Source organism: Meriones unguiculatus, chromosome 14 (assembly GCF_030254825.1).
Source record: "Meriones unguiculatus strain TT.TT164.6M chromosome 14, Bangor_MerUng_6.1, whole genome shotgun sequence".
Lineage (NCBI taxonomy): Eukaryota > Metazoa > Chordata > Mammalia > Rodentia > Muridae > Meriones > Meriones unguiculatus.
Genome location: NC_083361.1, coordinates 6,127,695 through 6,142,046, shown reverse-complemented (window position 1 = coordinate 6,142,046; position 14,352 = coordinate 6,127,695). Strand labels below are relative to the sequence as shown.

The 14,352-nt window shown below is 44.6% G+C and overlaps 1 protein-coding gene and 1 long non-coding RNA gene across 3 annotated transcripts in view; one reads left to right on the top strand and one right to left on the bottom strand.

Moving 5' to 3' along the window:
- Window positions 1-8,094: 8,094 nt before the first annotated feature.
- Window positions 8,095-9,474, bottom strand: LOC132647128 (uncharacterized). Its single transcript, XR_009585414.1, has 2 exons — window positions 9,153-9,474; window positions 8,095-8,318 (listed from the first exon to the last, which is right to left on the bottom strand). It is a non-coding gene; the product is annotated as an uncharacterized LOC132647128 (long non-coding RNA).
- Uba2 (ubiquitin like modifier activating enzyme 2) overlaps window positions 9,456-14,352 on the top strand; it is a 26,717-nt gene continuing 21,820 nt past the window's right edge. Inside the window, exons 1-5 of one of the 2 annotated variants that reach the window (XM_021641747.2) lie at window positions 9,525-9,659; window positions 11,074-11,185; window positions 11,952-12,035; window positions 12,961-13,031; window positions 13,960-14,024. In XM_021641747.2, the coding sequence (XP_021497422.1) occupies window positions 11,171-11,185; window positions 11,952-12,035; window positions 12,961-13,031; window positions 13,960-14,024 (235 nt within the window). In that variant the 5' untranslated portion in view covers window positions 9,525-9,659; window positions 11,074-11,170. Of the gene's footprint in view, window positions 9,660-11,073; window positions 11,186-11,951; window positions 12,036-12,960; window positions 13,032-13,959; window positions 14,025-14,352 lie in introns of both variants that reach the window. The other variant, XM_021641738.2, reaches the window with a different exon arrangement.

Below are 14,352 nucleotides of genomic sequence, written 5' to 3'. Positions count from 1 at the left end.
CAGGCCTCCAGAGTATCCTGCCCTAAGACCCGTGTAGACCTACCCTGTGCTCCCCCACTCAGGTTTCTGCCCCTGCGGCATCCCAAGAAGGATCTCTGGGCTACTGGCCCACCAACCAGCTTCCCACTTGCCCAACCTCCCCTTCCCGCATTCAGTTTCTATGTCACCGACTCCTTCATTTCCCTTGGCAGCACAGTATGCGCACATTCCTGCTAATCATGTTCCAGCATGCTCTTGACCTCGTGCAATGAGAGCACACCCTGATGAGCATGACGTCTAACTGGTGTAACCGCGAGACTCTGAAGGAAGGAGGCGGTGTGCACACTGAAGGCTCAGCAAGGCTCCAGCGGAGTTTGGCTGAGCAGAGCACCGCAGAGAGCTTTTGACTCTTTCTCTGCCCTTCCAGAAAGTCGCCCCTGGTCGCTCTGTGGTGTTTGTGCTCTAGACAGTGACTGCCTCAGCCTACTAGACCAATTACTCCAATTGGAACAGAAAGTGACTGTTACATCCACAGCTGTGGCACTTTGAGTTTATTCGGATGGCCAGGAAGATCCCTCCCTGGTCAAGATGGTCAGAAGAGCTGTTGCTTAAGTGTATGTATGAGTCAGGTGCTAAGAGGGTTGATACAGGGGCCTAGCTGGGCTGGGTGGTTGCTTAGTGGTAGAGGTTGCCAAGGCCCGGGATTTCATCCCTAATACTACCAAATGAATGAATGAAATGAGAACATTCACAGCTTTTCAGGTCACTGTGAGTTACATTGCTTATTCTTTTTGAGACAGGCTGACCTCCAATTGGCCATGTAGCTAATGATGATCTTCAACTTGTAATCTTCCACTTCCAAATTTACAGAAATGTGCTGTCATTCTTGGTTTATGGGGTTTTGGGGTCAAACCCAGGGCCTTATGCGTGCTAGGCAAGCCTACAACCTCAGACCCCTTTTTAGTTCTGTTTAGTTTTGTTTTGCTTTTTGAGGGTTTCTCTGTGTATCCCTGGCTGTCCTGGACTCACTCTGTAGACCAGGCTGGCCTCAAACTCACAGAGATCCGCCTGCCTCTGCCTCCCGAGTGCTGGGATTACAGGTGTGCACCACCATGCCTGGCCCCTTTTTAGTTTTTTAAGACACAGTCCCAGGCTGACCAAACATTCGTGTGTGTGTGTGTGTGTGTGTGTGTGTGTGTTTAGATGTAGGTGAACACGGAGGTCAGATAGGCGGACGACCTCTTGTCTAATTCTCTGTCTTGTTTGATTCATGGTCACTCCCTGAACCTGGAGCTCATGTTTTTCTGCTCATCTGGCAACTGGTGAGCCCCAGTGAGCTTCCTGTTTCTGCCCACCAGAGCTATAGGCCTGCAGAGACCACACCCAGATTGTTCTGTTGGGACTGAGACCAAACTTGGGGCCTCATGCTTACACAGCATATCTGAACGATCTCCATCCGTGATGAAGCATCTTTGAGTTTCGTTATATGTACTTGTATTGGATGTTACTTATGTAGAAAGGGTTTGACAGGGCTTTTCTGTGATCCTCTAAGAAGACATAGTTGACATGTGAAGAAAGCAAGATACAAGAAAACAAGCCTGCTATAAACTCATGTAAGTGCAGCCTGTGTTTGAGGCCATAGATTTACGATCTAGCATTATCAAAAAAGGAAGTTACACTTAGTGCTCTGTTAAAAACACAGGAATCGAGAGGCCAGAGTTGTTCCATTGCGGGCAGGATCCTGCAGCTCTCACTTCCTGCACTTATCAGCCAGAATTCCTATTAGTATTTGTGACACAGGCTACATGCCCAGCCTCCTGGGAAGGGCATCTATTAGTTGAGCTTCCAGATGGAACTTTTGAGAGCTGGGCCTTTTCTTGGGGAGAACTCAACCTCCATGCAGGCCTGCCTCTGCTCTGGTGAAGCGCTCTTGCCTTTTGTACACTTGACGGATCCAGGTGGCAGCCTAAAGAATCTTCTAGGCCACCCTGTGTGTGGTTGGTGAGCCAGTTGGCTGCAGAGAAAGACAAGTTCAAATAGCATTTTTCTCTGATTTCTGGCTTCAGAGTTACTATGTTAGGTTTTTTTTGTTTTTGTTTTTTATGAACATGAACTGAGAAACAGAAGCACAGAAAATGCAGAAAACTAGCAATGGTGGTTGGTTCAGTGGTTTAGAGCACTGACTTCTCTTGCAGAGGGCCAGTTTGTTTCTCACACCCACAAGCTAGCTCACAGCCATCTGTAATTCTAGTTCCAAGAGATCTGAGCCCTCTTCCGACCTCTATAGGTTCCTGCACGCACACAGTGCACATGGCTCACATATATACACTATTGTTGACTTATCTTTTAGTTAAACAGCAGTTATTCCTAAACCAGCTGTATACCCAAATCACCACTCAAAGACTAGGTAGGATGTATTTAGTTAACCTAGAGCACAGTGCTGGCAATAGTTACTCCATCTTAAACCTCCAAGCCCGCATAGCTTCCTCCCATTCAGATTTCCCACATTATACTTGGTTTAGTCATATCTTGGGTTTGGTTCATCTCTCTTTGTGGTTCCACGTCCTCTCCTGCTGATCTCTCCTTTCCCACTCCTCCCACTCGTTTCCTTCTCCTCCCCTATGGACCAGGATGTCCCATCCTATTCTCTCCATTGCACAGCATTGGCTGGTTGTTTTCTTGAAAATATAGGGAACAAATGGTGGCATGTTTACACACAAACTTGAGACAGGTGATGCTTTAATGCAGTGTCCAGATTGAAACCAGATAGTGGGGTAGAGAAATCAGCATTTCAATGAACAAGGATAAATTTTATAAATTCCACAAGAACATTGTACCAACATTTCCCCCTTTAAGTCCAATAAAAGGCTCCTTTTCTTTCAATACAATAATAATTATAAAAGTTATGAAAACTATTAGGCAAGATTTACATAAAAAAAAAAAAGATTTACATGTGCAATGTCAGTCCGTGTGCATTTGGCAACTTAGGAGAAAGTATTTGATTATCCTATCTTGACAAGTTTGAAGTTCTATACCTAAATTAACTTTTATCCATATTGGTGTTACCTATATGAAAATATTTTCTTACATTCTAAGCAACTTAAGCTTAATTGTGGAACTATATTTGGTCTTCAACCCCATCAGAGACTCGAGAAGGAATAAAATTAGTGACTGGAGTAAATAGGAAGTGCATGTTAGCAGTTTTCAAAACATAAAAAATTGACAGAGACAGTTTGCTGCCTGAACAGTCACCCATAACTCTCTATATTGTTGGAGCAGCATCTTCAGCCTTCTGGCTCAGAATATTTGACAGACTTATATGTGAAGCAGGAACTATTTAGGACTTGCTTACCCTATCTTGGCAGAGTTCAGCAGTCAACTTGTCCTGCGTTTAAGCTTGCCCAGTATTTTTGCATCAATATACAAAATCCTATACCAGAGTTAAAAATAACCTTATTTGAGAATAATAAAGCCTTAAGTTGAGTAGATTCAGTAATCTACCTTTTGTCTTATTATTCTTATAAGATATCCCTATATTCCCCTTTCTTTCTTTTTAACTTTTTCTCCTTATTTAAGAAAAAAAGGTAGAGAAAAGGAAAAAAAAGAGAGAGAAATTCCTGAGTCTGACCTTGTTTTCTCTCTGAATAAGACCACCAATAATTTATAACTATCTCCTAATGACAGTAGACATTCATAGCCCCAGAAAACAACCAAAAACCTACCCAACACCCCTTAAAGGAAATTGGACGTCCTTCTCATGAATTTTTTTCTAGCTGACTTTTTGGACACACTTGTTAGGGGACCCAAAGGAAATTGGGGAAAATGGTTAATTAAGCAAGCATTAACATTTGTGGTCCAGTCTTTGAGAAATTTCAGGCTTAATACAAGTCTTCTTTTGAACAGTCTGAAATGCTGGACCAATTGAGATTAGTAGCTTTCTTCGAAGCTCTCTTGGGAGCAGGCTCTGATGAGAAATAGCAGTTGAAGCAGTTGAAGCAGGAACAAGCAGAATGCTGGAACATGCAAGATGCTGGATCTGTCAAGGTTGACAGATGTGTCAATATCTCAGCATGCTGGAAGGATGAATTCTGTCAGGTTTGATCCAGAGTGTCTGGTGTCCGGTCCTTTTGTTCTGCACACATATAATTTCTCACAAGCATTGTGCAGTGCTAAAATTATAAATGTATGAGATGTACAGGATGAAACTAAAGTGTAAAACAATTTTGTCTATGCCAATTAAAAGAATGGCATAATAAATTTTGAGGATATTGTAGCCAAGGATTTATTTGTCATTTATTGTTGAAATTCTGGCCGGAGACATTTTTTACATCTCAGTCAGGTTTAGAGTTGTTCCCATGTGAAGGGATCAGCAATTTATGTTACCTTTTTTTGTTTGATCTTGATTTCTCTCTTTTTGTGTGTGGCCGAGATCTTCAGGTGGTCTTCCTCTGTCCTACCTGTTTTTTATTAGTTTTGATGGAACCATAATTTCTCTTCTCCTGTATGAACATACGCAAGCCTAACACATTCTCTTCCCCAGCCTAACACATTCCCTGTTCTCCATTTTGGAATTAGGACCTTTATATGCTGCTCTAATTCAGCAATCCTTTTTAAATTCCACTGTGGCTTAGCAGGTGTGTTCTTTATCTCATTTAAACATTTTTAAATTGATAAATCTTTATTTAATCTATTTTGGGGATTTTCCTTCTGTTTTATGACCATCTTTTAAAATTATTGTTAGATATTTTTATAATTGTTTGAACTGTAGGATTGATTATAAGTTATATCTGTAACAGATTTCATAGCATAATGTCTAAAACATGCTGTAGCACCATCAACCCCAATTTGCAAGGGCATCTCCAAAACTTTTACCCCCTCTAATAAATGTGTAATCTTAGGATCATGCTTTCCAGAATTTAAGGCAAAAGTCCACTGGAATTCTATATGCATCTGTGGCATGGTGCATGCATTTCGGTTCTCCAAACTCTGTAAAGTGGAGCACACCAGCCACTATATGACCTTGTTCCAAGACAACACTAAACAGGGTCTGCATTTCTACTCTAGCATATAGACCTTCATCCAGTAACTGAAGCTTAAATGTACAGATAGAGTGTCCAGTGCGACCAAGATGGCCTACAGCTGGAGACTTTTCTCTCCAGCATCTCAGTGCGCTGCCATTCAAGGCCTCTGTGGACTTTCCTCATCTGGAACCACCTCTTTTGGTCTTATTGTGGGTACTAGATTACATTGCTCTGAGGACTCTATCTTTATTCAAAGATGCCCCTGACCTCTGTTCTATGGCCTTTAATTTAGCATCTGTTTTCTTAACTTGATCTTGGAGGTTTAGGATGGAGTAACTATTGCCCAGCATTGTGCTCTAGGTTAACTAAATACATCCTAGTCTCTTATTTTCTTAACTTGTATACCCAAAGAGGGTATACAAAACTGAAATCATCAGTGAAAACATTATTTGTATGCTAAGAGAAACAAACTCAGATGGTACCCAGAAGCAATGTGTCATTGTGGCTTCCTCCATTTTCAACATAGAAATTTCTCTTTTTTAATCTCAAAACTTTTTCCTAAGGACTTTACTTTCGTAGACCCAGGTTCCCTTTCAGACCGTCCTTACCAGTTCAGATGCTTGAGGCTTCTCTGTCTTTGGGACAGGTATTTTTTTCTGCCTCCCTCACTGGATCTTGACCCCTTCCTCACTCTGGGAAGTTACTGGGTCCACAAATGTTTGCTGCACAGACTGGCAAGAACCCCTTTTCAAAGGGATTTTGCTTTTTCTGCCTTGGCTAGCAAAGTCTGGCTTTGAGAAGCTTCTTTGTTAAAGAGCCATTCTTTTCTCTACCTAAGGAAACTGCCTCTCTGGGGTTTGTATGTATCAATTTTTGTTTTCTGCAGCCTGCTGGAGGCCTTGCGGTTCTGGGTGGGTGGGGGTGTCTGTCTAATCAGGAATCTATGAGTTCTTGCTTTGCTTTGTTTTTAAGGAACCACTAGAAAACTGCTCTATAGTTTACTTCCTATGTAAGTTCTTGCTAGATTACTGTAAATTCTGCTCCACATTGGGTGCCATTTGTTGTTGATTAATATTTATTATTGATTTATCTTTTAGTTAAACAGCGGTTATTCCTAAACCAGCTGTATACCCAAATCACCACTCAAAGACTAGGTAGGATGTATTTAGTTAACCCAGAGCACAATGCTGGGCAATCGTTACTTCATCCTAAACCTCCAAGCCCGCATAGCTTCCTCCCATTCAGATTTCCCACATTATACTTGCTTTTAGTCATATCTTAGGTCTGGTTGGTTCATCTCTCCTGTGGTACGGAGTCCTCCTGCCAGTCTCTGCTCTCCCACTCCTCCCACTCACTTCTTTCTCCTCCCCTATGGACGAGGATGTCCCATCCTATTCTCTCCATTGCTCAGCATTGGCTGGTTGTTTTCTTGAAAATACAGGGAACAAATGGTGGCATGTTTACACAAACTTGAGGCAGGTGATGCACAGGTGATGCTTAGAATAAGCATCACAATGCAATGTCCGAATTGAAACCAGATGGTGGGGTAGAGAAATCAGCATTTGAATGAACAAGGATGAATGTATACTTTCCACAAGAACATTATACCAACATTACACATAAAAATAAGGTGGGGTATGAGAGAGTACCATAGCCTGAATTCTCCTCTAACCTGCATGTGTAGCTCACTCAAGTGCAGACGCACAGAAAAAGGGACATCACTACTGATGCTGACTGGTGCAGTCGGTGTAAACCAGGGGATTCCTTACTGGCCAGCATCAAGACAAAAGGAGGGCAAGATTAGCATTTCTGTACCTGATTTCCATCAGAGGCATTCCAGCTCTGTGGCCTGCCTCGAGAGGGTTACCAGCCATGAATGGTTGACAAAAGCTACAGTATATATCATCACTTAGGTGGATGCAAAAATAATGGCAGGTTTTGCATTGCTGAAATTTTCTGTTTAATATTGGAATATATATATATATATATATATATATATATATATATATATATATTCTCCCCCCACCCCTGCCAAGACAAGGTTTCTCTGTGTAGCCTTGGCTGTTCTGGACTCATTTTGTAGACAAGGCTGGCCTCAATAACAGTCTGCCTACCTCTGCCTCCCTGAGTGCTGGGATTAAAGCATGTGCCACCACACCCAGCTTCAGATACTGATTTCTGTGCCCAGAGATCTGTTTGAAGTCGAGGCATTGTCATTTCTATGAAGAATCTCCTGTCTCAGTGTTGTGTAAAAACTTGTTCTCCATCATCTCTGAATAATAAAAGAGCTGATTCAACATACAGCTGGGCAAGAGAGGACAGGAGGCAGGACCACCCATCCCAGTCAGGGGTCTCAGGTAGGGACCACAAAGAGGAAAGAAAAAAGAAAGAAGGGAGCTGGAGAGATGGCTCAGAGGTTAAGAGTACTGGCTGGGCTTCTAGAGGTCCTGAGTTCAATTCCCAGCACCCACATGGTGGCTCATAATCATCTATAAGGAGATCTGGTGCCCTCTTCTGGCCTGCACTTGTACATGCAAACATAATAAATCTTAAAAAGAGAGATAGAGAAAGAAGTAGAAGGTCACCATGAGGAAGAAGGTCACCAGCTGGACACGGAGGAAGTAGCAGGCCAGAACTAGACGCTAAGGTGAACAGGTAACAGACCATGTGGTGGGATGTAGGGCCAGGCGAGTGTGGTGGGGTTAAATGTCATCCTGTTAAAATAGCTGAGAATCTGCCCAGCCTTAGTGCTGTAAGCATGATAAATATAGAAGGTCTCTGTGTCATTACCCCATCCTGCTGGGCATCTCCAAGAGAATCCCATCTTGAGTACTGGGAACTGAACTCAGGTCCTCTTCAGTAGCAGTATGTGCTGTTAACCTCTAGGCCATCTCTCCAGCTCAGGGGAGTGTATTGATAAAAGTGGCTCTGTTGTATACTATTTTAATATGCATTTCCTGCCTTCTTTGAATGACTTACAGTTTATTTTATACCATGGGAATTATGTTAGACAAAAAGAAGATTCAAGTAATTTTGTGATTTGTGTTCAGAATGAGTAGCAAAACAGTAGAGATGACTCAACATTCACAAGGCATTTGTTTGCCTAAGTAACATTATTTGAAGTGGTGGTCCAGAAGCTGATAACTGACATTCCACACAGTGGCAGTATAGCAACTGCTAACTAACGTGGACGTAGTAGTGATTCAGGAAGTTCTGTGAAGGCACCGAGTGAGAAGCTTGAAGATGAGTGTAGTGGCTGACATCAGAGGTCGACAGCTGCAGGGTGGTTTTCACAGAATTCAAGATGGACCATTCAGCCTAGAGGCATTTGAAGCAAATTGGAAGAATGAAAAACCTTTGTAAGTGGGTTTCTCACGAGCCCATGGAAAATTTAAAAACTGGTTTTGGATCGTCATTCTGTGGTCTTCTCTTACTCTACACAATGAACCATTTCTCAGTTGAACTGTTGGCATGACAAAAACATGGATTTAAGCTTTTTTCCTCCAGCACCTATCTTAGCATGGCTGAAATGGTTGTCACTGCTCTCCAAGCTTCGCCACACTTCCAAGGTTGACAGGAAAGATAACAGAAACTTAGCCAAAAACAAAAACAAAAAACAAAACAAAAAAAAACAAAGATCCAATAAACCAGTCTTGGAGCAAGACCAAAATGTAGAAGTGGTCCAAAGGGTAGGTTCAGAAGGTCACCACCTAGTACATTTAACAAAGCTGTCTATGACAAATTGTAAGGAAATTCCCTGCCCTTGTATCACAGACTAAACATTCGGGGTCCCCTGGCCAGGGCAGCCCAGTAGGAGCTCCTCAGCAAAGGGCTTGTAAAGCTGGTTTCAAAGCTCAGAGCCCAAGTAATTTACACCGGAAACTACTGTGGAAGATGCGGGAACAGGCTCAATCAGCTGTACGTCTGGAACACTAAAACTATTAAATTAGAAAAATGGAAATTATACAGCAAACAGTTACGATCAGCGCAGTGGCTGGACTAAGAAACTCCAATGTATACTCCACAGAGCCAGACTTGAACCAAGAGGTCATTCTGGTTGCTGTTTGATAGTCAGCTGCCAGTCTGGTCTCCTCTGGCTTTCTGAATCCCTGGGAAGCAGGTACCTCTGTGAAGTACACTCAGCAAGCTGACCTTAGAAATGATGAGACTGGGACCTAAGGCACCCTCAGTCCACGCGGTCCACTTTGTGAGCGCTGGCTCCTAGCCTATGTCTTGCTCGGGTAACAGTGTTCCTGATTTTAAGTGCTCCTTTACGTACAGGGCCATAGCTTCTTAATCCCTACGTAAGGAGGTTTTTGGCTGGGGGTTCAAACCAAGGTCGTTAGAAGGCGACCCTAGGTGTCGCTGGCCGAGAGCGGGTCCGCTCTCCCCGGGACCCGGCGCGGGCTGGCGACCACGGTGCGCAGGAGCGGAAGCTGCGCCGCCCTTCCCCCACCCACTTCCGGCCGCCGCTCGGGTTCTCCCGCCTCCGACTGTGCCGCGGCTCGTGGACGTCCCGCCATGGCACTGTCGCGGGGGTTGCCCCGGGAGCTGGCCGAGGCGGTGTCCCGCGGCCGGGTGCTGGTGGTGGGCGCGGGCGGCATCGGCTGCGAGCTGCTGAAGAACCTGGTGCTCACCGGCTTCTCCCACATCGACCTGGTGAGGCCCGGGCTCCGGCTGAATGGCGTTCGGCCTGCGGGGCGCGGGGCCCGGAGTCCGGGCGGGAGTCCGGCGGCGCGGCCCGAGGGGCCCGGAGGAAGGCTGCCGCGCGGGGAGCGCCCGGGGGGACGCCGCGCCTCGGCTTTCCGGGCCTCCCGCCGCCGGGCCTCCGCTCCTCAGGCTTGCGTGCGCCGCCTCCCGAGCCGAACCGCTCCCCAGTTACACAGGGCTGCAGGAAGAGACCCCGTAGAGGTCGTGGCTTTAGTTCGTACGCGCCCCTAACTTGGAAGTACCGACCCCGGTCAGAGCAGTCTGCAGCGGCGGCGGCGGCGCCCCGGGCGTGCACACGTGCGTTTACTACGAGTCGGCCACCGGCCTCCAGGTTGCAAGCGCTGTCTGCATCCCGTTTTATTTTTAACCGATGAGGGAAGTGAGACGCTATGTGGTTGAGTAACTTACCCTTGGGGGACGCCGCAAGTAGCTGGGTAGATAGATTCCTTTGGGGCCCGCGCGCCTTTGGGCCGGGCACGGTGCGAATGGGACGCGGCGTTTATGTCATTAAAGATGTTCCCTGGCGTTTGCACAATTGGTTGAGCACTCGTAATCCTTGCAATCGGGAGACTGTGTAGGATCGGAAATTTGAGGTTCGCTTGGGAAAGATCTTAGCTCGAGAAATACATTTTTTTAAACAAGGTTTTTGACTATCGGGATTCGTAAATTTTGCGTTGCTGAAGTGTGCAATGACAGGAAGCCGCTGTAATTTGTTAGTGTGTTGGAGATGCTATCTGAAACTTGGTTGTGAGTTGAAAAATGCCTTAAGCAGAAACATGGGATGAAATTGCAGGTCTCAGGGTGAAAACTGAGCAGAATTGGAGGGAAGGAGTCAATGCATTCTTAATTGGTCAGCTCAGGTCTAGAAAATCCAGCTGATGCTATTTTAACAGTAATTTTTGCAGTAGACAAGAGTGAGTTGAAAAGCAAATGCTAGTTCTTTGTTTAAATTTGTTCCCTTCGCTTTAACGTTTGTAATGAACGTTGAAGTACTTCAGTGCTTGTGTTTTGTGATTTTCACAAGCTGTTGACGATGAGAACATTTTGTTTCTTGTTTATGTAAGTTTATTGGGGATAGGATGCATATGACGGTTGTCATTTTTTTTCTTTTAAGTAGCAATTAATTTTAAATTTTATTTAAAATCTTTTCTTTAGTTTATGTGTGTGGGCCTTTTGCCTGCGTGTGTGTGTCTGTGCCTGGTGCCCTCAGAGGCCAGAAGGGGGAGTTGGATCTCCTGGCGCTGTGGCCCATCCTGTGTGTGCTGAGAATTGAGCCGCTGATACCATGCAAGAGCAGCCAGCACTCTTAACTATTGAGCCATCTCCTAGATTCGATTTTAAACATGACTTATTTTTTACATAGGAAATTTCCTCTAACAGCCTCAAGTAATCCTGAGTGAATGGGTGTATAAAGAATTAAAGTAACAAACATCTTCCAAATCTGATCAGCACATCGATTAATGAAGAATGACAAGGCACAGTAAATTATACTACATTTGAAATAGTCGCCAGATGGGTGTTTGTTTGTTTGTTTGTTTGTTTGTTTGGGGGTGAGGAGCCCAGAGGACAACTTCGCTTGTGTTCCCGGGGCAATGCCCACCATTTGTGAGACAGGGTCTCTCTCACTGCCCTGGAACTCTGGAAATGCACTAGGCTGACTATGACTAGCTGGTGAGTCTGGGAATCCCCTGGCTGTGATTTTAAAATCCTTGCCCCTGTGCCAGCCTGTTTTAATGTGTGTTCTGGGGGATGAAACCCTGGTCTTTGTAGCTGGCAAGGGGAGCCACTGGACTGCCTTCTAGCTCCTTTGCCTAGGAAACGTTAGTTGCTGTATTTCGAGGCAGGGTCTCACTGTGTAGCCCTGGCTGGTTTGTAACTCATTATGGAGACTAGGCTGACTTCCATCTCAAAGGATAACCAAATGTACCATGTTGCCCACCCAAGAAGTTTTATATAAGTTCTTCCATAAACCAAAGCTCTTATGCTACCTAAGGAATTCCCTGAGGTATTTGCAAGGATCATGATTAAACAAAAAATTTAGTCATCCCTAATGCTTTCTTGAGGTCACTCTTGACATAAGTACTGTTCTTTCCATATGCTTTAAATGTAAGAGGTTAAGCAATTTTTGTCCGTTTAACAAACTGGGTATATCTTGTCCAGAAAATAAGTTCTGGGGACCGAATGCTGAAGGTAGTGGTGTTGGCCAAACATCATGATTTACCAGGATCTTTGCATTCGTAGATTGATCTGGATACTATCGATGTCAGCAACCTCAACAGGCAGTTCTTGTTTCAGAAGAAACATGTTGGAAGATCAAAGGCTCAGGTAACTTCCCCATGCTTCATTGGAAGGACAAGGTTATGACTATAGAGGGAGATAGTGAGTGAAGTCAGTTTTGTTTTTTTTTTTTAATATCTGTGATTAGCATTTTATTTACTTATTTTGTGTGGGTCACATGCACATGCCACTTCCATGGGAATGGAAGCCAGAGGACAACCGAGCCTCTCCCTCTCCTACCATTTGGGTCCTGACGTTGAGCTTGGGTGATCTTGGGTGATCTGGCACACGCGTTTACCCACAGAGCCTTCACCAAAGCCTACTTCTGTAGCTTCAGAATCCTGAAGACTTAATCCAGATCTTCCCTTTTTGGTCTGAAAGGAACTGAAAGCAGCAATTGAGGTGTCTTTTGTATGCTCTTCATATTTAAATTAGTTCCTTTACAGCCAGAGGCCAGCTTCTCCTGCGTAGCTAGAGCATTTGTTTTTCTTTTGTTTATATTGCAGCCTGCATGCCCCCCCCCACTTTTCCTGTGTGTGTGTGTGTGTGTGTGTGTGTGTTTCGCTTTCTAGACTGAGTTCTTCCTCTGGTAGCAGTCACCGTAGTTTGTAGTTCTGAGTACCTTGATGTTATGGAAGGCTTCTTCTTAGGCTCTTAAGTGACTGACTGACGCTTTATTATTGCAGTTTAGTTTTGTACTACTGGGGATATGACAGCACTCTCCCTGGGTTAGAGCCCCAGCCCTGCGGTTTCTGTTTCTCCTGAAGCTTGCCATTCACATAGAGGTGTGTGTGGTCACATACAGGGGACCACACACATATAGTTTTATAAATATGCATTTATTTGGTGAAATCTACTACATTTTTTTGTACATAAATAAGATTACTGTGTTATAAGTGAAGTAACCGTTTATGTGTCTTGCCAAATTTTCAAATGCCAGCACAAGTAGTGATTTACTGTTGGTTTTTCCCAGGTTGCCAAAGAAAGTGTGCTCCAGTTCTGCCCCCGAGCGAACATTGAGGCCCACCATGACAGCATCATGAAGTATGCGCATCCTTTTGTTACAAAGCTGTTTGTTAGGGATTTTTAACTAAACTTTTTAAAAGCCTAAGGTATTTTTATCCGGCATCTATTCTGCGTTTTTTAAAGATGATTCTAGAACACTTAGATCATGATAGGTCTGTGCTATGGTGGCATTGTTTTTACCATTTTGTGCACTTGTGAGTTATTTGCTAAGAGATTTTAATGTCGGTGAGGGCGTTACTTGGGAACTGAGAAAGGACTATGTTTTCATGCCGAGGGTCCTCCGAGGTTCTGGGCCGTGACTGTGTGGGACTGTACTTCCTTCAGGCTGCCCTTACGGAGGTGTGAGAGCAGAGGCCCTCAGTGTAACCCCCACACCAGAAACTGATAGCAAAAATAGTCCCTGTGCCAAGTGCTAGAGTTAGAGGGAGCTTTATACTTTCTCAAGCCATTTGTCTCTTGGGCTATTTCTCATTTTCTGGATGTTTGCTTTGTAGACCTGCCTATGGCCCTGTGACCCCCTTAGCCTGTGCCGCTTTCCCAGTGCTGCTAAAAGCAGAGCCCCGAGGGGCCTGAACCCTGCCTGATCGTGACCATGTGAGGTGAAGCCTCAGGCCCAGCAGATCCTGGGAATGTATTCTTTGTCTGTTCCCAGGCACTTGCTATCCTGAGAAGTCTGTGGGGTGGGGAGCCATGAGTGAACTTATGCCAGTTTTCTGCCAGTTTCAGAGTTTGTCTGGTGCCTTAGGTAGCTGGTGAGAAGGGAGAGCTATTTGAGAATAGTTCCTTTCAAATGTGCTCATGTTAAGAGAATTCCAGTCTTCCGTATCTATGGTGTGTGCGTCCACCAACAGTTATTTTTACAGTTATTTATCCTTTTCAGGACTCTGTGCTGAGAAAATCACCCAGAAAGCCAGTTTTGGTGACCTTTTTTTGTTTTGCTTTCCAGCCCAGACTATAATGTGGAGTTTTTTCGACAGTTTATATTGGTTATGAATGCGTTAGATAACAGAGGTAAGGTGATTTTAATGCTTTACATTTCAGTGTTTCCTCTTTCTTGTGTCAAAGCTGGTTAGAGGTTTAGTATCCAAGTATGAGTTAGAACTTAAGAGACCCAAAAGGAAATAAGAGCGGGGGGGGGGGCAGTTGTACTCTGTTGCCCCAGCCAGTCTGGAACTCACTGTGTTTCCCCAGGCTGCTCCTAAATTGGTGACAGTCCTCCTGCCTCAGTCCCTGGCATGCTGGGATTTTCCTGCCCAGTGGCTGTTTACCAGGAGGTGTAGATCGAAGGACAGTTGAAGGTTCTGCCGAGCCTGACTTGGTGTGACTGTTTGTTTTGGGT